Source organism: Cottoperca gobio, chromosome 19 (genome assembly GCF_900634415.1).
Source record: "Cottoperca gobio chromosome 19, fCotGob3.1, whole genome shotgun sequence".
NCBI classification, from domain to species: Eukaryota; Metazoa; Chordata; class Actinopteri; order Perciformes; family Bovichtidae; genus Cottoperca; species Cottoperca gobio.
In genome coordinates this window covers 11,108,159-11,136,110 of record NC_041373.1, presented here as the reverse complement: position 1 = coordinate 11,136,110, position 27,952 = coordinate 11,108,159, and the positions used below count along the sequence as shown (strand labels likewise).

Genomic DNA, 27,952 nt, shown 5'->3' with positions numbered 1-27,952 from the left:
TCACACCGGGGCAATATGGAGGCTAAGGCCATGGTCCTGCAGGTTGATTTGGTTTCCATGGTAACTAGTGACGGTCATAGGCAGTGGCAGCAGTGGGAGGGGCGGAGCCTCTGGATGCGGCACTATAATAATAAGGGGAACCTGAAAGTTAACAGAAGAATGAACCATTTGAAACAACATCACAAATGACATTTACCAAATGTATTATTATCATCATTAGTAGTTTACTTGTAAATAAGAGTTACACATTAGTCTATGCTGAAAAGCTCTTCTGCTCATTTATTGGCACGTGAGAAACAAAGAGTCCTTGATTTCAGACGGAGACAAACTAAAGCAGATTCATAAATTCTAGCCAGCGTCCCTCAATTTTAAAGGCTTAAATGCTCGACTCGTTCTATTTGCACTTTAGGGCTACGTGATATCGTGCTTAAAGACTGAAGCTAAAGCTACATGTGGAGTAGCCTATGGAGAGCTTGTTACCCTAGTATTATAAGTATGATGCGAAACAAATGTAAGATCAGACAGTTATTTTGTTCTTGCAGAAAATAAATAAATAAATATAATTAAGTATATTTTTAAATGCTATGTTTTCAATTTTAGCATTACACGCTTCAAACCCCAAAATGAACATTCCAAAAGTCCAATAACAAGAACGACGGAGCCGCTAACGTTAGCATGCAGGACTAGCTTTCACAAAGTAGTAATATTGTTTTAATGTAACCTGTAACCTTAATACTGTAGTTAGTTAATGATGTACTCCTGGCTTTAGAAGTTGTTACTATAAATAGTAAGCTAGTTAGCAGGGCATGCTAACGGTTTTAGCTCAGGACAGAGCAGATAAACGCTGTTTAATCCATTCCTTTCACTTTTGCTCTTGTGCTTTTTGGTTTCCCAACACGCTGCTTAGTTGCTATACTACAATTGGACAATCGCTGTTCTGGGGAGGGGTTTATCCAACGGTCAATTAATCCAGTTTCTCACTCTCTACTCACTTAGTAATGCTGGGTTGCTGAATCGCCAGGCGTCATTGTAGCTTGTGTACTGTGGGTGACTGTAGGGGTTCCCCGAAAACTCACTCCCTGCAAAACAAAACAACAAATCAATTAGCATTTCAATGCATCAAACCATTACCCCGTTCACATGCAGTCATTTCTCGTCATTCAAAACAGGATGCAATTTGAGGGGGAAAATGATAGTCATCGATGTGCGACCAGTCAAGCAAGTAATTTATTTCTTTTTCATTTCACTTAAGTTATGCAACACTGAACAATACAGGATGTGACACTGAAGGCGGCTTTCCCTGTCCCATTTATGGATATCTACCCATTCTTCTTCCTCCACTATATTCCAAACCCGTCTAATAAATACAGAGTGGTAATAAACAGTTTCATGCATACATTTTTGATATGCTGCAATAAATCCTACAGCCTTTCTTGGAGGGATTTTTAACATCGCCAATCTGAACCCCTCCGGTCTGAGCTCTAGTGTTTGGTAGAATTTCATTGCAGAGGGAACTAACTTGGAGCATGTCAGTGAGCACTGCTGTTGGTTCAACACGTTTCTTTCTTTTACGAGACAATAAAGGCTAGATTTTATATGAAGCTGGTGAGAAATGGCTTTGCTTTAACAGTGTTTTGTGCCTGTCACTAAATCTTAGTGGTTGTGTATAGGATGAATGGGTTGTAACACAAAACCACAAGCCATGGGATTAAGGCCCTCATCTTCTGCTTTGTGCCACATAAGAACAAATGGAAAGTAAAACTATGTTTGACTTGACGCTTTCCCCTGACATGATTTAACAGTTTTATTAGTCAAAATCCAAAAAATAAATCCAAACTGCCACTGGGCGCTACCACGTCTCCCTCTGTTTTTTACTGGTCGCTCTTAAATGGACTCAACTGTTTGCAGAAGAATAAAAAAAAGTATCTATATTTTCTAAATAGAATTTCATAACGAAAAGCTATTTAGAAAATATAAAGACTTTACATTTTTTTTTTATTCTTCTGGCAGAAAGAAAAACTACAAAAGTACCAAGAGTGCACTCCTAATGTGTTTACGTTTATTTAGACTGAAAGGAAAATCTAAATGAATCATTTTAATAATGGAAACATTTTTGGAAAACAGATTTGCGCCAAATACACATAGTTACAATGTGGAAGATTATTTTTTAGTAATATAGCAAAAATGTATTGAAAACATTTTAAAGGGCCAGTTCACCCAAATCACAAAACAACCTGGACAACTAAAACTGCAAGATTAGAGGTAAGAAGAAATATGTATCTTATTTTAACTGACTAAGAAATCCTTTAGAATCTTTGTTCCATGACCTAATTTTCCAGTTTTAATCATAAAATAACGTAGTTTTTTTAAGATTACCTGCTAACCAAACAGAAAAAAACAAATGGCGCAGTTAATATAACCTTCTTGGCTGAGGTGATAACGAAACTCGTCATCGCAGCCCTTCATAAAGGAGAAAAGAGGAACAGTCTGAGCCTGTGATGCGGTGTGTGTCTGTGTGTGATTGGTAAATGATATGCAAACACAGGACACACTCCACTGGTTTCCTCATCCATGTGGTTTAATCACATCAAAGCAAAATGCCGGCTGTGGTTTGGCGAAAGTGTGTGTGGAAGGAAGCCCAGCACCAAAACTGCATCCCTGACAGTGAAACACAAGCCTGACCACCTCAGAGAGACAGCCATTTAAATATTTACCAGGCTCCCATGCCTCTGCCTTTTGACCCTTAACTGTTTGTTGTGAACATAAACTGCAGGTTAAGTAGAGGAGGGGAAGGGGATATGCTCTGGAGCGCAGACGCTGGGGAGGGCTGGTAGTGCTGTTTGTCGACGACCGGTGCGAACGGTCACGCGGGGAGATAATGAGCCGATAAGAGGAAAGTAGGAAGGAAGGGAGAGCTGTCCTGTCTTCTGTCTCTGATCACTTATTCAGCCTGTCTTGTCCAATCACAGACACATGTGTGTGCCTCTTACTCTGCAGGTCAATATTTATCGCCTCTCTGTGTAATTTGGCACTAAAGTCTCTTCACTTTGCTTCTATAGCTTCTGTTCATTTTGAGGGCAATGCCACCTGTTAAATAGACCCCTAATGACAATACGAAGAAGCGTGACGTCGTCTCTCACTCACCAGGAACCATTCCAGCGAGCGTGGAGGTCGGGTAGCTGCCCTGGCCTGTGGGGGGAACGTGAGGGGGGTACCCAGGTAAGGTTGTGTTGGACATATCTCGACCTGGAGAGACAACAGGAAAAACAAAACAAAACAAAAACCACTTCATCAGTGCTTTCCAGTTTAAATCTGTGACTAGAAGCTCTGCATTCAAAATGAACTTGTTTTTTTTTTGTCAAAGTCTTTGGATCCTTCAGTGAAAGTAGCAATACAGCATTGGAAGAAATAGTCCTGCATTCAGAATTCTACTTGAAGTGTTATTGAAATGTACAGTAATTGCTCTAAATATCTAAATACTCATCATGCAGTTTGGCCCTTTTCAGAGTATTATTAGATATATTGAATTACTGGAATATTAGTGGTGATGCATTGATGATGTAGCGGGCAGAGTTGGAGCTCATTTTGCTGAACTTATACTTATACCTGTGAAAATAAAAGTAGTTAAGCAAATAGTACATCTGAAATGTTGTAGAGATGAAGAATAAGTATCTCAATACTGTACTCAAATACAGAACTGTTGATGTGTTTATTATCTTTCTAGCTCTGCTTTTCTTGTTCAGTGCAGTTATATAACAGCCATTTCACCGTTAAAATATGTTACTATAGACCTCATGTCTCATCACCACCACCGCAAGTCAGTCAGCACAACAACTCGATTTTAGAGATAGTTTCAAAGAACGTAGTGTCGTTTATACCCATTACTGAACACCAGAAAGCGTCAGTCCGCCTCTCTTAACGGTTGAACTAAAAACAAGACAACAGCTGCTGCTTTAAGCCAACTGATTACTGATCGCATAAATATGTCTCCTCATTACACAGTTCAAACTCTCTCTCATGGTCTCTCTCTTCCTCTGTGGCTGTAAAGTCCGAGCACACTGGCCCCTCTGCAGAGCGTCATCCGTCCGGCTGCAGATATTCAGCTCTGTAATTGAGAGTGACGGTTGGGTTGTCCTCGCTGGCCACGGGGATGTTTGGACAAAACGGCACGTAACCCCAATCTGCGCAGGGGCCAGGGTAGGAGAGGCCCCTGTTATATTGTCAGCTGTGAGGGCCACTCGGACTCAAAGGGAAAATCATCTCCCAATCTATCTTTAATGAGGGACTAGTGGATGAAATGCACCATAACAAGAAAACTGATGTCCATGTTCTTGCCTCTGCAAACTCTTGAAGGAAGACTTTTTATCACTCTCTTGTTCTTTATGGAAAAGACAGTCGCATCCTTTAACATCGATGTAGACCGCAGAGTTCTTCCATTTTTCGTCACATACAGTACAAGAGTCAATGTGACTTCTACTTTATGTCAGATAGTTTTGTAATGTGTTAGTCTGTTTATGTTGTATTTCTTGTTACAATGCTTCTTCTTGGCCAAGTCTCTTTTTGAAAAATACATTTTTAATTTCAATTGAACTTTTACATGGTTAAATAAAGGACACTTAGGGTTATACATTTATGCACCTGGTAGACAAAACCCAAAACTCAGGTGTTTGGGACACTTCTGTGATATATAAAGAAACATATTGCACAATAGAACAAAGAAATCAGAAAAAAATGAATAACAAAATCTACATTTCCACAAGTACAAATAATAGTTATCTGTCTGAGTATCGGAAACTGCTGCCAATTAGCATTACTAATGAGACCATAAATCACGGGCAAATTTAGATATTGACTTAAAAATCCAATTCATACATGTGCAATATCATGAAAAACGTATTTGTTTAATTGAGGGTGAGCCAATGAGCCCTCTGGGTATTGAAGTACCTGCTACTACAGTCTGGCAGGCATACTGGCTGCAATGGGGGCCGCGGGGGGCCGGGGAGTGAAACGGCTGGTGAATCTGGAGAAGAGGCAGGGTGGCAGGCCTGGAGGTCCACGAGACTCAGGCCTGCCAGGGAGGGGGAGGAGGAGGAGGAGGAGGAGGAGGAGGAGGAAGGGGGGGGTGGAAGGAGCCATGGAAGCCTTGTATGGCGTACAATAATTTGGGACAATAGAATCATTTACAAGCACATGCAAAAATACTCAAGGATGTTGTCATGTGACACTTTTAGCAGTTACTTTAGTTTGAGATATTCCTTCTGACAGAAAGCAGTAAAGGGTTAGGGTTAGGGTTACTTAGGGGTACTTCTATTCCAATACATTTCTGAAATATTGCCCTTTCTACTTCACTAAATCTATTTACAGCTACTTTGCAGGTTATGATTTTACATACAAAACCTATTGTATGATTTGATAGTAGAATGTGATGAACTGCTTTAGCCAAAACTACTAAACAGCATTTGAAGCGTTTTAAATGAGCTCACCCTACTTCATTAAAATGCTGCTTACATTTTAAAACACATGCGATAAAAAATAATCAATAGTTTACTTTATACTGTATACACAGTTATATTGCTCTATAAGGGATCATTCTGCACAATGGTTGACCTGATACTTAACATTTTACTCACAAGACTTCTGCAGATCTACTTATATACATCACTTTTAATGCAGGACTTGTAATGATGTGTTTTTCATTGTGGTATTGCTTAAGTAAATGATCTGAATACTACTTCCACCACTGGAAATGCTATCCCAAAAGGTTTTTCAAGGTCCACTCAAAACTAAAAATGCCATACTGTCTGTGGAACTGATCCAAGTTTGTCAGTCTGTTGCTCAACTAAAGAGAAATGTATTCAAAGACACTATATTACACCATATTACAGAAACTACATAAGGAAATCTATTTTGAAGTGGATTCTCACTTAAAACACATGCCATACTTTTCCATTTGCGATCATGGATTGTACAATAAAGAAACCATTCAGTCTTACTGCTCTCTATTATTTGCAAGTCTCAGCACTGATCGCTGTATTGTATGAGGCCTGCTGAGATGTGACTTTTGGTTAAAGCTCCGAGACTGGAGGGCTGCGGAGTTAAAGAGCTTTACAGAGAAGAGTGAGGTCATGCCGGACCTTTCATTTATAATAAGAATTAGTTAGCCACAAGCCAGTGCACATAAGTCAAAGGGAGCCGTGGGAGTACTGTAGGTGGGGGGTCCAGCAGGGGTGAGGCTAGTGTGTGTGTGTGTGTGTGTGTGTGTGTGTGTGTGTGTGTGTGTGTGTGTGTGTGTGTGTGTGTGTGTGTGTGTGTGTGTGTGTGTGTGTGTGTGTGTGTGTGTGTGTGTGTGTGTGTGTGTGTGTGTGTGTGTGTGTGGACATTGGTAACTATTGTCTAACTGTCTCAGCAAACACTGACCCAATCTGTTCTTCATTATTATTGCAGCAGTCGTACATGTTTAATAAAAAGTAAATACTGTTATCTCTTTATTACCTCGCTTCAAAGAGTTGAAATACATAATGAGCACCGAAACCCTGCCTGAAGGGGAACATCTAGTTTAATCTCTTTAAAATATAATAACACTGCAATGCAAGAAATGCAAGTTTTACATAGGGGACGAAACAATCACATTTTCCTCTTCAGATCTGATACCAGTGCTGTTTTGTTTATAACTTTCTAACTATTAGTGGAGAATCTCATATGCCAAATTCCCTTCATGTTTGTGCAAATTTTAAAAAAAGTCGTTCGAAAAGGTTAATACAATTTTATATAACATCAAGGAACTGTACTCAATGTGGGTCGCTCACTTCTACATGATCAATATTAGCACTGATACCGATCCAGTGTATCGGTATCAGTGCATCAATACTTCAATTTCACTTAAATAGCACCAATAAAACAAACATTTTGGTGGTTTTGGGAGTAGACAATGAAAAAAAACATGTATTTTGGTGAAAGCAGGAGTCTATTATTTTAAGAAAATATAGGAAAGCAAAAGATTAGAGATGTTAATGTTTTCTTAAAGGTTTGTACTGCCATCAACTTCAGTCTTTTTCACATTTTGACTGTGATAATAATGACAATAATCACAGTCTCTGATGAGTCCTGTTTTTGTGTATTGCTGGATACAGTTGGCGGTGACTGCCAGCAGCTCTGTGACTGTTGCTTTATGTCCCTTTTAAAGCCCTCTTTCTGAGAGGCGCCAGTTCGGAGAACTCTCTGTACAGCAATGATAGCCTCATTAGCTGCTTCCTAGCCTTTGTTGTTTTTACAACAGAGATGTGTGTCCAGATTCTCATTAAAAGATGGGCTTCTTTATATTGTCTGCTTCCTCTGACAGTCCCCTTAGATTGAACGCCAGCAAATCAAGCTATTTATTTTCCTGTGCCCTCTTTTTCTTTCCCTGCGAAAATCAATTCAAAGATTTTTTAATTTATTTTTGGTTTGGTTTGCTGTTACAAAAGCCTGTTGATTTCTGTCTTCATTTGAGAAGTGGCTTGTAATAGTCGCCTGCTGAGCTGGGAATACAGTATTCCCTGCTTCTAGTGTACGTCACATGTCTACAGATAAAGATTGTTTGAGTCTTGTGCTTTTGCAGGTATTTGAGAACAAATGAGTACTACTGGTGATTTTCTTGATTTGAACTAAACGGAGTGACTGAAAAACAGTTTAAACTGTTTTGTCAACACTTCATTATACTGTGAGAAGATTCACGAGCTTTATCTCAACCCCCAACAACGTGACATGAAACTATTATGTGCGTTTATGAGTTTACATTAACGTCAACTCCGTTTCTTAAAACAGAAAAGCAAGATGACCTTCTCTTTATTTGGCACGGGAACAAAGTCATTTGTGAATGACTCTTTTGCTTGCAAGAGTATTAAATTTAGCATGACAGGGACACCTTCATGTTTGCTACAACAACAACCAAAAATCTTTGACCTCCGTTTTTCTAGGCTATATGCAGAATGGGGCAATTTATCACAAGCCAAAAAATCTCAGCACCCTAATTAATTACAACTAAGTAAAGAATGTTTGGAGAGCCAAATTGCTTTAATTCCCCAAACACCGGCTGAAAGTCATTCATTATCAAATGTGTGCTCAAAGGTTAGTTTGCTTTTGTGAAGACGAAATAAGCATTAATTTCGGAGGCCCTGTGGGGAGCGGTTTGTCACGAGGCCACCCGTCACTTACGGCAGGTTCGCCGTCTGATCTTTGCTCGCTGCTCACTGGACAACGGCAGGTCTTAATACTTCCTGTGTAGTTCACCCTGAGAGCACTCGCTCACCTTAATTGAATGCTAAGTGTGGACGGTTGTGTTTGCCGGGTGAAGTTTTGTTTATAGAATTGACTGCGGTGTACAGGAGCAGCTGCTTAAGGAGGAGAAGTGTCACTGACACGGGAGGGCTTTAAGCCTTGCGAGGCCTCCATTAACAGGCCCAGCAGGGAATTTGTTTAAAGAGTCTTCAGTATGCAGTCACTGAGTGGAGATGTGTAAAACTCCCACTGAGTGCTCAAGGGACTCCGCTCAGCTTTCGAAGATGGCTCTTCAGCCTGAAGCACCATTAAGAAAACAGGTGGGCTCTGACTAATTTCAGGAAATACAGAGACTCTCTATAGAAATAGTGGACAATTGGCTGTATCAAGGCCATCTCTCCATTTATTTCTGAAAATACACAAAAAAGTTCAGAGCTCCTCCTTCTGCTTTTCATAAATTCACCCACGGCTCACACTATTTGAATTTTAAGCAGTTCGAAATGAACAAGAATAAGAAGCACTTGAGATGGAATCCATCTCTCGAAGGGAATTCATCAAAGAAATTACTTCCCATATCAACAATAGAAATTACCTCACAATATGCAATTGTCCTATCCACACATTCATGGAACCCTTTGGTGTTTTTATGGGGTAAGAGGGACTATTTAGCAGGTAATACCGCATTAATGTGGAGGAGAGGGAGAGAAAAAAACCCGCTTTTAATGGAAGTGGCTTCTTGCCTCTGAATTTCGATGATGTGCACAATGCCCTTAAATCCCTTTCTTATTTGAGCCTGCTTTGCAGGTACTTTTGAGCCTTAATAGGATAAGCAGAGGACACAAAAGATTTCTATCTCTCAAGTCTTTCAGTTCACTGAGAACCCCGATCTCTGGCAATGAGCACTTCATGAATCATTCATTTTTAATAGATTATGCAAATTCCAGGACATAAAATCAACAAGATCAATAACTGCAGGCGTTTTAATTGGTGTTGGAAAACATTTTAAGGATGAACATAATCTCCAGTTCTTTCCCCCGTAAAGACACAATTAATTTGAAATTGGATCTCGGCCTAAATACTGCAGATAATTTACTACTTTTTGCGTGGCTTAAAATTCCTCTGGTAGGCTTATCGCTGGCAAGTAAAACTGTAATACTCAGCCATTAGAGAGACCACACACCTGAATATCGCCTAATATCCACACAGGCAGCCACTGAGGGAAAACCAAGCAGAGGAGCCACTAACCAAATACTAATTACCAAGAGGAAGTCACAGTGATGTTTGTTCCATTAGTTTGACCTCTGTATGCTTTATTTCTCTTCCAACAGAGAAGGGCACTGGAATAAACTCATTTACTAACACAAAAGCAAATGATGTACTTTTCATGTGCATACCCACACACACACACACACACACACACACACACACACACACACACAGACACGCACACTGGTATGCATACAATCCCATCTTTCTTCTTCTAAATGTCTCTTTGCACCTGTAAAGCAGTAAGGAGACCCTCTCTGCAGAGACCATCTAAAATATCCCAGGTGCAAACAAAGCCGCCTGCAGAACCAGGCCTGCATTCTGCGGGGCCATCAGTGCACAAAGGACAAACACACACCTTTCTTCTCAGGAGGCCTGCCTTACAGGGGAAATCTACCTCCCACATATTAATGAGAAAAGGGCCCTTTCTTTTCTCATAAGACTGCTTGGCTATCATTTAAGAAGGGGGGCTGCAGCAATTTTCAATCGACCTGTCCTCCCCCACGCAGAACTCCCTGCCTTTGATGGCTGCTGCATAATTATATGAATTTTAATAAAAGCTCTGTATATTAATCTCAGGCCTCCGACAGTCATCGTAAACTTTCAGTAAACTTAACCTTCTTCTTGGTAATAACACGGCAACAACGAAACAATATTTCAATTAGCCAGGCAGTCATTAACTGTGACAAGGAGAGGAGACGACGAGGGGGGGGGGGGGGGGGGGGAAGGAAAGAGAGAGATAGAGGGAGAGGGAGAGATAGGAGGGTGAAATAAATGATCATGGTGTTAGAGTTAGGCGGCAGAAATGCCAGAGCGTATTTACAGAGGCACATTACTCGTGCTTTGAGACACACAAACTGTCTCCCGGCGAACAAATCACAGGAGCAACACAGCAGAAGCCAACAAGCAGTCAGTCCTGCATGGTGGCCCTTTTTTTTTTTGTGAGACCTTGCTCTGATACACAGTCATAGTTCTGATGTGCTGACACCCAAAGGTCCTTGTCCAGCGGTGACTGAACAGCCCCCTCCCAACCTCCCCCCCCCCCCCCCCCATGTGCCCCCCACAATCTCTCTTATCACCCTGCTTGCTCAGCAAAGACCCAGACGGAGGACAGCTGCTCAGCTTTTATCACATCATTGTACCACCTTTTCAGCTCAGAGTGAAATGGTATTAAAAAAGTCTTCACACTTAACTTTTTGGTTTGCTTTTATTTTCACACATTTCATTGTTTTTGTCAATTGCACAAGCATTTTAGTTGTTTTTCTCGTTCTTTTACATTGTTCAAACCCCCTCAGCTGAAGCTGTGGCTCGGAAGCATAAAGACATACTGTATGGCACTTGATCTTACCTACAGGGTAGCTTTGCGACACGCTGGGGCCCAGGTCTGGGTTGACGCTAGAGGATAAACTGGGCTTGACTTCGTCCAGGCTGGAATGCAGGCCAGGGAGCGAGTACTCATTAGCCTGGGAAAAGGACAGTTGAATCATTACACAACCAAACAATACCAAGATGGAAATCCTCCCTTCTCCTCCTCCATTAAGCGCTCCACACAGGCCTGTGCGAGTATAAATTTGTATGAGAGCTTTGTGTGTGTGTGTGTGTGTGTGTGTGTGTGTGTTTGTGTGTGTTCAAGCTGCAGGGTGGCAGTTCAAGCATATCATGAATGTATTTTGGTATTGTCTGAGAGGAAGTGGGATTTTGAGATGAGTGAAAAGCCAAGGCGTCAGCTGGCCCTTTGTGCTTGACTGCAGTCCTAGCCCTGATCAGCCAAGGGAGAAAGCAGTTCTGCTTTGTTACAGGCTCACCATGTGGCCCTGTTTGAGAGACACCATTCACCTTTCTTTTTTTTTTTTTTGCTTTTAATTTGGAGTCTAAACCACCTTTTTAAAAAAAATGTCATCACCTCTTATCTCTGAATAGAATCAACTTGTACAACTCGCACTTTTTGTGACCATTTAGCGGTTTGAGTTTTTTTGCTTCATGTGTATGTTCAGATGTTGTAATAAAGGAGTAGTTCACCCAAATCACAAAGAAACTGCATATTTTTAACGCTAGCTGTATCTAGCAATGCAAATAATTTTATGTGCTCAGGTTTTGAGATGTCCACCTCGGAAACTTCCATCTCAACCCCATTTTAATGGTGGTGAGTGGAATTAGTGCATTTGTGCTGCTTAAATAAAACTTGGTATCGTTCAGACATTTTCTATACTGGTGCCAACATGATAACCGAGTTACCAAAACAATAGAGAAATAAAATGATCATTTTCTCCTTTTTTTTTTTTAACACTTTTCATTTAACAAATGAAACTTCTCAAATGTTCAGCTGAAACCTTAAAAAGTCTAAAATCAGATTTAAAGTAGAAGAGATATGATTTTTGTAATTTTGGTGAACTGACCAAAGTTTTTTTTTTATTACTCAATCTAAAAATAATCTGTTAGCTTGTCCCTCACCGTCATGTTTCTTTTTGTAAATCAACTAAAAGACACTCGTGGCAGATGTTAGGAGTTTTTTTTAATGAGATGAGACTTCCGGAGTCTGAGTGTTGACAGTGTTTGTGCAAAGCCCAGTGTGAGCCTGAGTGGCTCAGTGGGCCGCGCTCCCACAGGGGGACGCCCGTGACCCCGCTCTTGTCTGCCACTATCACCGATAAACTCTAATTGTCTGCTACAACTGTTCACTGGCACAATGTCGGATGTTTTCCTCTATTCTCGGAGGCTTCAGACGCCAAACAGACGTTTTATCATGCAGATAAAGGGCAGAAGGGCGAAAACTGAAAAGATGGGTCTGAAAGGGATGACCAAATGGCTAGCAGAAGTGTGGGAGGAGTGAATCCATTGAGTTTTGCATCTCCAGAATGGGTTTTTAATGCCTCGCTACAGAACCCAGACACTGGCTAATAGGGCCACAAAAAAAACTAAAAACTCGAGGCACCCATGAAAGGGAAAGTGCTCTGATTAATATTGCATTAAATTAAACCTGATTTTTCTAGACTGTTCCTGGCCTCCTTTCTTCTTTTTTTCTCTCTTACTTGGCCTCTTTTTTTTAGTAACCCCTTTTCCCTCTACCTTTTAATACTCTCCCTGACGCTCTTTGTGATTGCAAGTCATTTCCAATTCGTTTTGGTATTGATCTTCCAGTAGAAATCAGTTTTGTAATTAGCTGCAAATTAGGCCCTCTTCTGGAGGTGAGGCCTGTCCCACTGATTTATCACCTGCGTAATTCGCCCCGATTGGAGAGAAATTAAAATGAACTCAATTAGGCGACTGCTTTTGCTTTATGGGTCCAACTTGTAGTTCTGGTGGGAGAAATTAATAGTCTCTTGTTGTTTAATAGTATAATGAAAGTAAATAAAGGTTATCCATTGTAATAAGCCCAGAGCTTTTAATAAGTGGTGGTTTCTGGCTGTCGTTTTGGCGTGGGGGGGTGACTGGTCCCCAAATGCCTCTTAATTTTTGAAATGAGGATGGATGGCTGAGTGTGGTTTTAATATCAGAAGGAAGGAGCAGGGATACTTTCATACATCCATTTCATGAATACATGTCTAAATAAAGGCAGCCTTCGAGACTGCGTCAGTCATTAAACATCAAGATGTGGCACAGAATTGGAAAATAAACAACAAAGGCAAGAAGCAGCAGTTGAATAACACAGCAAAAACATGGAGGAAAATCTAGGTATTGATTAATTTCATGTTGCCTTACTGTTATTCTCAATTATAGGGGATACAAGGAATGTGTTTTTCATCACAAAATCAATAATGTGTGGGAGTTTTCCTGGTGATCCCTCCAGCATTGTACATGCTTGGTTGTAATCCAGTGCTTGGACATCCCAGACGTCTGTTTAATTAGCTTTCTGGGTGTGGGTTTGGGAATATTTGTGACAACGGTCTTTTTTTTTTTGTTTTGCTTGAATCAGCATCACATGCACAATTTGAGTGTATTTACTTAGAATTGGTGAGTTGCAGTGTTACTAACCTGTTCAGGTTTGATGTGCTCCGATGTAGGGAAGACGTCAGGGTACGAGGGGCGTTCAAAGACCCGGTCCAGCGCTTCCAGCTGCTGCTGGGTGAAGGCATCTGCCCTAAGGTGTTTCCGCAAACTCTCCACACTACCCTGAGAATCACTGTTTGGGCCAGAACCATCTGAACCATCTACAAGAAGAAAGAGCAACAATCGAGATACTGGCCCCGGGAAGCTGGTCTTTACTTCAAGCTATGCACTTTATATTCTCCTCATGTATTTTCAGTACCACCTCTGTGGGGCATCTGAGGAGGACAGAAAGGGATGGAGTGCAGGTTTTTCCACTCCTTAATGGCTGTAGTGAGCCACTGGCTACATCACACAGGTTTTTCCCTGCACCCCCTGCCACAGTAGTGACACCATCATGATCTGAAAGCCCTCTGGTAATTGATGGATTACCATCACTTGCAAATATATACATGTTGTGGGCAAGCATGTATACTAATGAAAGCAGCAGCTCGGTCATTATAGTGCCTTTTTCCCCTCCTTCTTTCCTTCCCAAAACCCTCGCTGCTGAAATCAAGAGCACAATTTCCCTTTCACAATTCAATACTGCTTTCATTCTCTGCGAGTGTGGTGGTTCCATTTATAAAACTGCGGCGGAGCACAAGAGCCTGAATAAAACCGTACAGTCTGGTTCAATCATCCCGCTCTCCAAACACAGGAATTTTCTCCTGACTCCTGACCTGATTACCTGACTGTTGGGAGAAGGATGCCTTAGCTTTTCCCGTTTTCACTTGTGTGTGACGCTTTAAAGCCTTTACAGACCATCCTACCATACCTCCCTCCCGCTCCCTTTTTCCTCCCTCCATCGCCCCCACCTCTCCTGGCTGCAGTGGCTGTGTCTGTTAGGTCTCCTCCTGGATCCCTGAAAGCTTCAGCTCCCTTACAAATCTGTCATTCTAAATTTGCGGCAGATTATGTTCTCCCCTCAGTGGGAGAGTGGTGATATATGATATGCAAGGCCCCTATTGATTGCCTGATCTGGTGGCAAGAGGGAGCTGAAATGAACTTGAAATGAACATCATGCCTCAACTCATTGTGCGTATAATACTCTACTTAATCCCACATTTTTCTCTGCCATGGAATTCAATTGATCAATCATGTCTGTGTGATAGTACCATTTGGGAGGGTTATTGCCATTCTATTCTGCTGCTTGACCTTTTTTCACCGGCTGAGGCCAGAGGATGAACCCGACTATCCCATGAAGGAGCAATAAAAGTGTGTGTGTGTGTGTGTGTGTGTGTGTGTGTGTGTGTGTGTGTGTGTGTGTGTGTGTGTGTGTGTGTGTGTGTGTGTGTGTGTGTGTGTGTGTGTGTGTGAGCATGTGTGAGCGTGTGTGACCTGAAATTGTGCTGATGGCTGTGAAAATGTCAAGCAATAAATATCACGAGTTTGCTAACAATACCTTGTTAACTATTTATTCTATCGTCACTGCGCAGATGAATGCAGGACTTATTTACAAGCGATGCACAGATCCGATTTGTTGGATTGTTATCGGTGCCGGTACTGACCTTTTTAAATGGGTCAATTAGGTTTTTTTGCACAGATGTGGCCGATCCACAAATAAGTTCTGGTACGTACTTTGACAGCAAAGGTTTTTGCTTTCCGTTTTTAATGGCACAGCAATCCTTGCTGTCATGGTACCTTACATAAGTGTCAAGGTAAGAAACAGGTGATGTAAATACATTTTAGATATGGGGAAAACAGATCACGGGTACTCGGTATTGGCAGATACCCCGAGTTAAAGTATTGGATCCAAAAGGTTGGATCGGTGCATCACAATCATTTACCCCTCGCAGTATCGCCTGTTATGTCGTTAAGCTTGTGAAACTCTCGATTTCATCAATACCGTTCACTCATATCTGTGTAAGTATGAAGCTACAGTAAGGAGATGGCTAGCTTAGCTTAGCATAAAGACTGGAAACGGGGGGGAAACAGCCTGGCTCTGTCCAAAATCCAATCTTTCCCCTCTGCTTCCAGTCCGTATGCTAAGCTAAGCTAACTCCTGGCTGTAGCTTCATATGTAATGCTCACATTTGAATCATCCAACTCTTGGGAAGAAACTAAAAAAAGGTTATTTCTTTAAGAGGTTAACAAAACTACTGCTACATGAGAAATAAAACAACAGCTCCGATTTTCCCTGGTCTGACTTCCTCGGTCAATCCAGGTGAATATTCAGCATGTTTTCTGGCTCTCACCTAAGCTGCTGCTTGTCACTTTATCAAACTCAATTGTTCTCTTTGCTACCAAAGCAAATAGAGTCATTAATTACTTTCCATCAGCTGGCCCGAGCCACAACACCTGATCAATACCCCTCCCACCATATTTGTCATTCACCAGAGTGGAGTACACTTCCCACACACAAGACAAACCATCCTGGGTCAACCTACATACTCTTCCTCCCACTCAGACGGAGGACAGTCCCCATCTGCCCTCCCAGCTACTGACTCCCCGTCTGAAAAAAAAACAGCAACGACTGTGTTTCGGTGATGAAGATGATTCCGGTGACATTTAGAGCGTTTATGTAGCCGCGTAATTAAGCTTCCTGGAGCGTAAATCAAGTTTATGCATGTTTAATCATTTTCGATATTGTCCTCCCAAGAACAACTCGAGCATCAGTCGTCACGGAAAATGCGACAAAGTGTGACAAATGCCCTCTAGCGGTCGTAGAAGTGATGTCTCTTGTCCGTCTGGCGCGAATAAGGAAAGTAGTGTGATGGTATTGTTTTTTCACTCATTATATATTGTATATATTTACATGCCATGTACTATTATGCATTTTTTTACCATTAATTGTGAAGTACTTTGGAACGGCTGTGATTCGTCTCTTCTGAAAAAGCTTCCATGTCGTCGAAGGAAAGCGACGGCGTATTTAGTTTATTCATTTGTAGGACATCAAAACACTGACAGACTTAATGAAGCAGACTTGTTGAGGCATTAAGTTCTTATTTATTTGTACATAAGTTAGTTAGTTTTTTCTAATTTGACTTAGTAGCGTATTTATTCACAAAGATAATGAAGAAAGATTTGCAATTTAACAATGTTTTCAGGTGCTGTAAAGTTTCTATTATTTGGACATTTCCAAATCTGCCCATTATGCAGCGGTGATACTAATCTTTGACCATAGTGGCTTTGTCGGTGCGTTACACGCTTGTCCTGCTCTGTGGTTGATTATTGATCAGCGCAGGAGTTGAGTGTATTCATCTTGACATCGGTCTGTATTAACACTCCGGTAACGAGGGAGCGGCCTCTATCAGATCATGCTCTATAGAGCAGACTCCTCTCTGCGGGTTTGGCACCCAAAGGTCACGACCCCTCGCAGGAGGCTTTAGCCAAAGCAACTCTTGAGACTGGGAGTGAGTCTGAGTGACTGCCCGCCAAACAAAAACCGAACAATTACCATGAATGAAGTTGAGGTTGAGTATAAATAGTAGTTTTAAGGAAAGTCAGACTCTTAATAGAGATCCAAAGATCTCAGAATCAAATGTTAAAGTTTCTCCCGCATTGGAAATAGAGTTCCCAAGTTCCTGGCAGAGGCACGGGGAGGTGAGCTGGCACCTTGAGGTCATGAAGCCTCCCTCAGATGAATGAGCTTACCCCCCCCCCCCCCCCTTCTGTCTGCTCCTTGTTTAAATAACATGTCAACATACATACGCTCTCGTTCCCTTAACACATTGTTATGTATTTCACAATAATACAACTCTATAATTTCCCGCCTGATTCAATTCTCGGCTAAATTAAATCTAATTAAAACAAATTTGATGAACTCAGCTGCATTTTGATTTGTCTAATTGAATGTTTTGATTATGTAAACACAAATTAAAACACTGTGGTATGCTTGTTCTGCATCAACAAAGATCTGTGAATAGTGTTTTATAGCGATTGGACGATAGATTGACTAGTGGATCGATGGAAACATTGATCAACAAAACGCTTGATAATCGGAAAATGGCCAAACGTTCTCTGTTTGCAGCGAGTTAAATGTGAGAATTTGCTGTTTTCTCAGGTTTATATAATTGGAAATTTAAATTTATGGCGGATTTGGAGCTGTTGGTCAAACAAAACAAGGAAATTAGAAGTAGTATTAGTATTTAATAGGCCAAACAATGTATTAAAAATAATTAAGATATTCCTTATTTGCAGCCCTATGTCTGATCCTTCCTGGTATTCAGAGGGGAACATTTTGGAAACATTGCTTACTGTCGGCCATCAATTTGCCGTGATGTTCCTTTTAGCTTTTAAAGGTTTATTAATCTAATTTGGAGGTTGAACTTAGGTGCTGACATTTTGCTGCGCTCTGAGTTCCTGTGCTGATTCTTCCTCTCCCCCATAACAGATGCTGATACACAGAGCAGGGTGTGACGGCGGCCCGCTCCATCACTCATCTCCATCCACACACACATCGGTTCAGTCCTCATGACGCTCAGAGAGGAGAAATAATTAATTCAACAGCTACTGAAGCACAGAATCACATCCATTCTGACTGCCACTGGCTATTGTTGTTGGCTTTTGAAATATATGATGATCATCTTATCATGAAATTTTCTCTCGGTATTTCTCTCATAAATCAAGAAGAAAGCCCGACACAAAGCAAGAAAGCGAGCGCAATGGTTGAAATTAAGAATCATCTACAGGTCTAATTGTGCAATTTGTGTGGGTCGCTCTGAAAAGGACGTGTGATATGACTTTGAAAGACCGGACACACTTCATGGACGCTGTATGTTCTCAAACAGACCTCCAAGCTCTCTGCTCGGGTCAATTCAGCTCACTCAAACGTTCACTAATAACAAGAAGGTGAACAAAAACATCCCTGAAAGCAGATCTGTACTTAAACATCAGATACTGTATGACAGATTTGTATTTGACCCTGAGAGAAGCAGCTTCTCCTTTTGTCTTTACTGGAGCCTACAGAAGCAGTGGGGGTGAAGGAGTTGGGATGTGGGGTGCTTGGATATTAATCGGTGAGGTAATGGCTTTTCTCTGCAGAATTGCAAATTCTAATACATGTCACTTTGTAAAAGGTGCGGACAGCCGTGGTCACCATCTCCAGGGGTCTCTCTCTCTCGCTCTCCCCCACTCTGTCCGTCCGCAACAATGGCTGCCAAGTGTAACATGCTACTTTTAATTTGCAATAACACGTGACAATAGCAGATTAATGGCTCTTATGACACCTGTGTCCCTGAAGCTCCTCTTGCCGAGACCCAGTGTACATAACGTGTGTCACACTACATTATCTCTACATCCCTCCTGTAATGGGGGACCTTTTTTTTTTTTTTTTAAGGGCACTGCTGACTTGGAAACTTAGGAGCTGTCCGCCTGCTTGGCAGAGAGCCACAGCTACTGCCTAAAACAAATACTCTGGGCTACACAGCCAATCCATTTTTAGCGGGGCTTGTGTTGCACACCGCCCTCCCCTCCGTAAAACCTTCCCCTCCTTTTCCTTCGCTCATTTTTTTTTTGTTCATGTTTTCAACCCTTGATAATGACTGCGTGTGCCACAATCATCGTGAGGCTTACCAAGTTAAATAGGGCTCAGGCAAGCTACTGTGCTGCGAGGAAATTTAATCCAAGCATTACCTGACTATAGACTACTGCCTTCTGAGGGACGCAAAATACATCTGAATAGCAAACAATGCAACTCTGAAACACAGACCTCAGCTGAGGAAACACTGCGGTTACCCAAATATGACCACGGAAGACTTTGAAAGCAGCACAAACATGCTTCTCACTTCTATCCGTTTGATTTCAGAGCTAGGATTTTCAAAAATACTAAGGCTTATATGTAGACTCTTGGACATCTTTGGCCTTGTTTGGTTAGATAGAAGACTAACCAGGAGGCCTATGGCCATAGCATTTGATCATTTCCAGACATATTTCTTAAAAAGGGACAAAATGTTAGTGCTGTGTATTGGCAAGAATCTGGGATGCATATGGGATGCAATCTATATGATACATATCATGATACAGAGGTTACGATTTAATATATTGCGATACTGGAAGCTAGGCGAAATATTGCGAAAAAAATAAAGATTTTTTTATAATTTTAGGAAAACGGTCCTAGTTTAATATAAACACCATATGCATAAAATTGGAGTTACATTTTATCACAGTCCCTGTAACAGCCAACGTCATAGCAATCTGAGCCGCTGTCCGCCTCAAATCTTTGCACGTAAACTATCAGTATCTGTAAATCGATTCTGTGTTTTTGAGAATCACAACACATAATATTGCGATACACAAGTGTGTATCGATATTTTCTTACACCCTTACTAAATGTCTTGTTTTTGAAAATGGAATTGTTTCAACAAAAAAGAAATGCATGAATGGCAAAGAAAGAAGGACCCTTCAAACAGTTGATGACATCTATGGCAAAATGTGACATCTTGTGATTATTATCTTTCAACAACACGTCACAAAAAAATAACAATACATGATTATACAGGGCTTTATACACGCCGGGTAATGACTTACTGGAGCTGCGTCTTGAATTTCAAAATAAAACTACTCAACTCAAACACTCAATTTCTACCAAAATTGAAAATTACTCATGGTTGCAAAAACCTCACATCCAAAAATACTGAAGACACACCGTCACCTACGGCCCTTTTTCAGAGGACACTTTAGTCTACCAGCTGCAAAATCTTGAAATTCAGTTGTGTTTTTGTCTTTGTGGGGGGTAAGGTGCACTTTAATAGAAGACAGCAACAGGACAATAGTGTCTACAGGGTAACATCGTATGTAATATACTATTCTCACAAACTGTGGCTCGAGGCGAGACATTGCTTCTGCAGCCATGTGTGTGCGGCCGAGGCCCGGGGTTTATGTTTTGGAAAGATAAAGTATCCCTGACCCCGTGGTTCCAGGTAGGCACCAGCTGGCTGTTTCCAGAGTATATAAGAACTAGAGCTCCCTCCGTCACCCTCAGTACAAGTCCTACACACACACACACACACACGCACACACCACACACCACACACCACACACCACACACAGCTTTCTGCTCTTTCATCGTAATACTTGCCGAGCACCTAAATCACAGAAATGGCAGCACATCAGGGGAATCATTTGCGACTGAATAGCCATAGAAACATGGCGCTGTCACCTGGAAGACCTCCACAAAACAGGCCAGCTCTCCTCCGCACACACATACACACACACACACACACGCATACCTTATTCCCCTCCATGCCCTTTAATACCTCTTTGCCCTTCAGTAGCAATCTGCATAGAAATGTGTGCGTTCTATCATTCAGGGACTAGACATTACACCCCAGTTAATATGAAAGGTCCTCGAATGACTGAAAATGAACCCTTGAAAATACCAGACGTTTGCATTATGCCTCCGCGTTTGCATCTCTTACAGGGAAAGACTTGATTATGTCATTTGCCATGTCCACGTCATGCTGGTTTTTATATCTTTGCCAGGAAATCTACCTCTGACAGGTCATTAGTCATCCCTCCCTCCCTGCACGCACATAAAACATCAATTCCACTCAATATCCCGCAAACCCCCGTGCTTCTCAACAAACGCCATAACAAAGAAGACGCTATGTAAACTGCTGCCGTGCTCTGATTAGCTCTCATTCCGGAGCACTGCAGAAATAAGGCACTCATTCCCCACCCTGTTTGAGATAACTGCCCCTTTTCAGCAGCCACATCATCCCTCCGTACCCATACATGCTTGGCAACATGAGTGCATCTGTTTAGCTATTCTCATCAGACTTATGTAGTGACATTAAGGAAGCCTATTGCTTACAGAACCAATAATCTATATCGCCTCAGGCCCCTTTATATCCACTAACCTACTACTTCAGCAGCAGAAGTGGAGCCACTTTTGTTAAAGGGAGAGAGAGAGAGAGAGAAGAAAAAAAGCCCTCCACGCAGCTACAGCGGCTTTCTTGACTGACCTGGGTGGTTGGCTACATCATCTTGACATGTAATTATCTAAAGCCCTTTAATCACTTCCATAAAGATTAATTGCAGGAGACAACAGTGGAGGTCGTGTCTTCAAATCAAAAGACTCCTTGGCAGATTGACACAGCAGTGGAACAGAGTTCAGACTTAGGTGTTTTATAAGGGTCATCTACTGGAACTGAAGCAGGTTTTTAATGCTGTAATTGCAAGTTCAGCAAATTGGGTTTTATAGCATAAAGCTGCACAGAGTCCTATTGGTTTCTTTTGATTTTATTTTGTTGTAGGATTTCCTTTGATATTTTCTGCATGCTAATCCTGAGCTGATCTTATGTGTTTCTCCTCAACACAGGGAAGAAAAAAAAAAATGTCTTACCTTCATCTCTTTTCCTCTTTTCACCGTTGGATCGTGGAATACCCAGAATCCCATTGATGGAGTAGGATCCTGCGGGGTCGTTGGAGGCGCTGGTTACAGGCGGAGATGCTTGACTTGGTACTGGGGGGGGGGGGGGAGGAAGACAAGAACAAAAAAGAGCTTGAATTTACAATGAAAACATGCATGTACAGCATGTGCTGTGATGCTACTGTTGAAGCTGATGCTGCGAGCTGCAGTGTTACCTATAGTATGGCCTGGTGTCGACAGGGATGACCCATCAGGAGATGGATGGAAAGGCTGCTGGACTTTTGTTCGGATGATCCTGGTGAACAAAGGGGAAAAAAGCAGATGTTAGTGCTGCTTTTTTTTCTATAACCTACGTCCCTTTCCTGGAGATTTCCAAACTGCCGCTAACAGCAACTGCTATGGAGATATTGTGTGATTAAGATATCAAACGTGACGCGCAAAGGGATCAGTGGTTCTACCTTTTTTTAAAGGTGAGGTCAGGAGAAAAAGTCTTCATTGCACTTTTGGTCTGAGTGATCTTGCAAACAAAGCATGAAATCACATCAATTCACCTCAATGATCAGCTTCACTGACTTTACCTGGCCCACACTAATCAGCTCTCCCCCTCTCCCCCACTGTGGAGGGGGGTTTCTCTGGGGCCGATCGCAGCCCCAGAGAAACCCTTTGCTTCCCAGATCAAACATCTCTGTAGAACCAGCGGCCCCCATGTGCCAATGTGGATGAGGTTGTATTGATCGGGGCTTGGGGAGAAAAAGTTGGGGATTAGTCACACGGGCAAACAGATGCAAATAGAAAGCTATAAATTACATGTGACAGGAAAGCAATAGTTCCTTATTGCCTTGCACAAGCTTACGCCAGCATTAGATTCCTTTAATCTGAATGGCACTTGGGGAGAAAGGGAGCTGTCACAATAATTTGTAAACTTTAAAACTATTCATCATGTATGCCACAAGAGCTATTTTAGAGCACAAAGAGGCTGGGTGGAGACTGTGGAGCCTTTTTTTTTTAGTTTATTTCTTTTGTTTGTTTATTATGTCTTTGCATGTTTTTATTTCAGGATGAAAATATTCACCCGCTCCAATAATAACATTTTGAAACTAAATACTCCTGTTATATTTTCCCCATATTATCCAGAAATGCATGAGATGATTTGGATATTGATGTTACTGGAGATGCCAGAAGGCTTCAGAGGAATAAATTCAACACTGTCACAAATAAAACAAGAAAGAAAACTCCCCTCGGAGGCAAAGCTACCTAACAACAAGCCATTACAGAGAGCGCATATTGACGTTTTAATTTTTTTCACTTCTGCACATAACAGTTATTCGACCCCTTGACTTGTGTGTGCTACATAAATTCAAAGACTTTATTTGGTATCCATGTTCTTGATATTGAATAAGCAATTTGGGAGAATGAATTAATGACCTGGCTGTTGCTGAAAATCCCCTGAAGAAATATTAAAATTGCTTTCCTTCTGAATCAATAATATCGAGCGCCATTGAGGATCTTTTCTTTTTTTTATGGCTACCAACAGGGTAGCGTTACTTGTTGGTCGTGGTGGCCTTGACTCGTAGTACAACACTATCTCTGTAGCATTTAATAATGCATGCAGGCGAAAGGTGTTTAAATAGAGCTTCCTCTCTTGTCAGCTGTCCTGAAGTCAGACTGTCTGACAAAACACACGACTGAACATACATACACACAGAATCATGCAACTCCAAAAGACTTTGGCTGCAATCTTTCAGTGTTTTTTAAAATTTCTTCTGAATTGTCTTAATTAACTGGGGAACCTCCTGTTGTAACACCGAGTGTGAAGACTTCTCTCCTCATTTTGTGAAGCTACTTTTTCTAGTTAATTTTGTTTTAAAGAACTTAAAGTAGCATCAGATGTTCTCGAGCAAAGTCTGTGATAGGGATTGAAGCACTAAAGATGTTTTTATCGATTTTCTTTTTTGCAGACTGCTCCTTTTACAAATTCATTGAAACGTATTGAAATAATAACCTCCCGCTCAATCAAAACAAGTGTGTGTGTGTGTGTGTGTGTGTGTGTGTGTGTGTGTGTGTGTGTGTGAGTGTGTGAGTGTGAGTGTGTGGCACAGAGCAACACATTGAAATCATCTGCTTTATAAAAAAAAAAAAAAAAGAATATATTCAGCATTAAGCCGTAATAGAAATTCAAAGTAGCTCTAATATTTGGCTGATAGAATTACAGTTCTTTGTATTCACAATTTAATTTCCCACATAAACAAAGACACATAAGCCCCCCCCCCCCCCCTCTAGGTCCAAAATATAAAGCTTTAATTGGAAGTGAAAAAAAACTTTATAGGGCTCTTTTAATGATATTAATGTACATTTTGAATTTATCACATACATGTGTCTGAGCCATCTTAAATGGGGCTTTTTAAGCAGCCACGAAGCATGAAATGAATTTTCTTCAGCCTTTTCTCTATTTAAAAGATGTCTTGTGTGGAGCTGTCCATGCTCTCCCATCAGCTCATTAAAATGTAATGCTGATGCTGGCTCTATGGAACAGTGCCTCTTAACCAAAGTTCATCACCAGGGATCTCTAGTGGGGGGAGGGGTGAGGAGGGGTGGTGGGGTTGTCCTGGGTCCTCCTATGGTTGTAACTCTAGACCTAAGAGTGCTGGTTTGCAAAAATGTTTAAGAAAACTGTAGATTTGTAGCATATATAATGACGCTTGAAATATCAAATATCCATATTTAACCAGATAATTTATTATATAAGCGTTTTAAAGCCACAATCAAGGCAAAATTGATGCTGCACTTTTATGCTCCATCATAATGTTACATCAATATTAATTACAACAAGATATCACCTCACGCTTCAATGCAAGGATTTAAATCAGGAGCCTTATTTATAAAATGAATTGATTTAAATTGACATTTTTGTTCTCGCTAAAACATTGTATTTATGCTTATTTCTAATCTTATTTTCACGTGATGCAATGTTTTTACAAATTACAGCCATACAAGCCAGCCAGTCTGTTTCCCCTCAATTCCGTTTTCTCTTCAAAATAAAATCCTGCAGAAAAGCCATGAGTGTTGCTCTCTCTTTCTCTGTGTGCAGCAGCACATTAGATGTGCTAAAGAAAATTGGCCTGCTTTATAGCGCCACGGGATCTGGTCACCGAATATTGATCGGTTTTCATCTCGACAGATTCACTCAGTCCTGGATGTACTGCTGATTGTTGAGGGAGTTTGGTCTGAAAGATTGAATTGCACCTCTGAGACCGCAGACAGCATCGGCATGCCGGGCAGCACAAAGTTGGTCAAACAATATTCTGCTGTGGTGGGTGGTGCTGCTCAGCAGATGCACTGTGCTAAATGATTTATTCATTAATGTGTTTACATCCCGCAGCCCGATGTTTAACCCAACTCAATTTACAACATAAAAAAACAAAAACATTTGCATCTATTTTTTTTTTTAAAGGTACAATTTCAATTGGTGTCCTACCTGTTAATGGACGAGACGCTGGGAACAGTGTCGTTGTCGCAGACTCCCTCTGCCAGCAGTCTGTCTCTGATCTCCCAGGCAAACATGGTGGGGTTTTGTCTCTTGTAGTCTGCGATTTTGTCCACCACTTTTGGAGTGGCCACTTTAGGTTTGGATCCACCAATCACGCCTGGTTTGATGCTGCCAGTCTCGTAGTATCTGCAATAATAATAATAATAATAATAATAATCTCGAATGAGATAGCTTTCCATTTTTCAGACGTAATCATACCGATAACCCCCCCCCCCCCCCCAAAAAAAAAAAATAATAATAATATCACTTTAAACACAATGATACGCACATGCTTTGGAGAGTTGTTTTCTGAGAGTCAAACTTTTCTTCAACAAAACATCAAACTTGAACGTTTAATGAGTCTAATATGCGTTTTCAAACACCCATGATGTCTCAAAACACACACATTTGCTTCAAATGCAAGAAAAACGCATTAGCGCATGCAAAAACACACGGCAAGGATGTCATTTTATAAAATTCCTATTGAATCTTTTTAACAAATATGTACATACACATATAAAAAAAAATGGAGGAGAAGCCCACCTGAACTCTTCGAACCTTCAAAAAATTGTAATTTAGGACGATTTTAATATATTTTCACCTATTTAAGAATTAAAAACTGGGCTGAGTTGTGTAGGTTGAGCTCTCTCCTCCACCTCCACCACTGTACATCGTGCATATATTCATCCACCTCCTCGCACCCAGCAGAGTGTACCTGGCTGCAGGGCTTGTCCGGAGAGTGTTCACCCACCTGCCCAGGATCTTGCTGACGCAGCCGTGGCTGACCCGCAGCTGTCTGGAGATGTCGCAGGGTCGGACGCCCTGGTGGGCCAGCTCCACTATCCTCTGCCTCACCACGTCCGGGAGGGGTCTGCCGTTCACAAACACCCCGCCGAGCTGGTTCACACCTCCGTGCCCTACGTGGGATACAACAGCAGCACACACACAACCGTAACATTACATAAAGTCGTAATGGAGAGATTTTTTGTTTTGTTATTATAGTGGCGACACAAATAACGGGAAATATCTTCCAACATATCTTAACTGAAGGTCAGTCTTCACTTGTTTCTATGGAGCAGGTGGATTCAGCCTACATGTATTTATGGTATTAAGGGAAAGCGTTTGTGATGCATGAAATGTTTTCCTGTTTGAAAATAACCTTTTATATATATATATATATATATATATATATATATATAATTTATTTTATGGAAACAGGATCATGTTTACTATTCTGTGTTAAATATTTTTTATACACCACAAATAATACTATTTTGTCAGTTATTTTAAATAATTATTGGGTACAATAGGATTTTAATGATTTAAGAGAAAGCAAAGAATAGAGATACTCACATTACTGCGATCCAAGTGTCCATAATGAATGTACATGTTTTTATATATTTTAAAAATGAACAGTGCTGCTGAAAATATGTCTTATTTTTATATTTTTGTCCATTCTTGTTTCCCTCCCTTTGTGTTTAAGACAATTTATCTTTTACTTATTAAATTACGATTAATTACAATAATGTCTTTACAATAGGCTAAAGCATTTTTTTTTTAATAAAATAAATCACAAGGCTACATTCAGGTGCTGAACGCATACAGCATATTGTTTTGCATCTGTCACATTGTTATTTTGCATCTTGTACAATAAATCCAACCTGCATTTACTCATGAATATATGGGTCTGTGTCATAACCTATTTGAATTCTGAGAATCGTTACAAAATGTGAAATTATTTAAGTTCTCCAGTAAAGTTTCTCACAGTCAACACACAGACCTCATATTTTCTTCGCAGCTCCACGGCTCATGTTATTGCTATTAAGTTACATGCTCCCTCATTTTCCCTGCACGGCAATTTTAAATAATTGAACGAGCTTTGATTACTCATATTACAAATTATTTAGTAAACAAAGAGTTTATCAATTATTCACACACATTCACCAAATTACAAGTATGTGGATTTAAGTTGGACTCACAGACCTTGCTGTTATTTTAATAATTTGAATAATAGATGTTTAACTGTCTGACTTATCAGGCCTGAACACACACACACGCGCACACACACTGCGCGGGAAGGTGCAGGGTGATACACGTGTAAATTACCACTACCTGCCAACGCATGTTCTTTGTTTACTATGCCAAGTTTAATTTCTGCACATCTCTGCTCTGTGCACAGATGTAATGTCATTTATTATGTTAAGCACAATACTGGCTGAAATATGCTCACATAAGATATCAGGAGACTATTTGCTCCACTGTCATCCTTATGTTCCCCTGCATGTCAGTTTATTAGTCAGTTTTTATGCGCCAAAACGCTATTGGCACATAAAACTCGCCATGCTCTCTGCTGCAGGCCTTTGTAATAGGCGGAAATTATATATTCTTATAATATTTATTCCCATAAAAGCTGCAGAGAAACTCGGGTTGTGGTACTTACGGTGCATCGCGGTGAAGGGGTCTGCTTTGCAGTGAATATCCATTGGATAGCAAAGGAAAGACAGATAATCAACTGAAGTCGCCGTTTCGCCTTCCTGTCAAGGATGAAAATGTGAAGGAAAAAAAGATGC

At 41.0% G+C, this 27,952-nt stretch overlaps 1 protein-coding gene across 5 annotated transcripts; it reads right to left on the bottom strand.

Annotated features, from left to right (window-relative positions):
• Window positions 1-27,871, bottom strand: LOC115024526 (paired box protein Pax-2a-like). Of its 5 annotated transcripts, none has more exons than XM_029456191.1 (11): window positions 27,805-27,865; window positions 26,134-26,299; window positions 25,332-25,529; window positions 22,072-22,151; window positions 21,830-21,949; window positions 13,495-13,670; window positions 10,871-10,985; window positions 8,183-8,188; window positions 3,145-3,246; window positions 993-1,079; window positions 1-122 (listed from the first exon to the last, which is right to left on the bottom strand). In XM_029456191.1, the coding sequence occupies exons 1-11, from the start codon at window positions 27,863-27,865 to the stop codon at window positions 1-3; spliced, it is 1,233 nt and encodes a 410-aa protein (XP_029312051.1). The 5 variants fall into 5 exon arrangements, with proteins under 5 accessions (XP_029312051.1, XP_029312055.1, XP_029312052.1 ...); XM_029456195.1 differs by having other exon boundaries at window positions 65-141; window positions 27,805-27,871; XM_029456192.1 differs by having other exon boundaries at window positions 65-141; window positions 26,134-26,311; window positions 27,823-27,865.
• Window positions 27,872-27,952: the final 81 nt, after the last annotated feature.

Excerpts from the sequence above, each read along its gene's own strand:
- LOC115024526 (XM_029456191.1), bottom strand. The coding sequence starts at position 27,865 with ATGGATATTCACTGCAAAGCAGACCCCTTCACCGCGATGCACCGTAAG. Across the intron at positions 25,530-26,133 it reads GTCAGCAAGATCCTGGGCAG|ATACTACGAGACTGGCAGCA; the intron begins GTGGGTGAACAC and ends TTATTATTGCAG. Across the intron at positions 21,950-22,071 it reads GACACCAGGCCATACTATAG|TACCAAGTCAAGCATCTCCG; the intron begins GTAACACTGCAG and ends CCCCCCCCCCAG.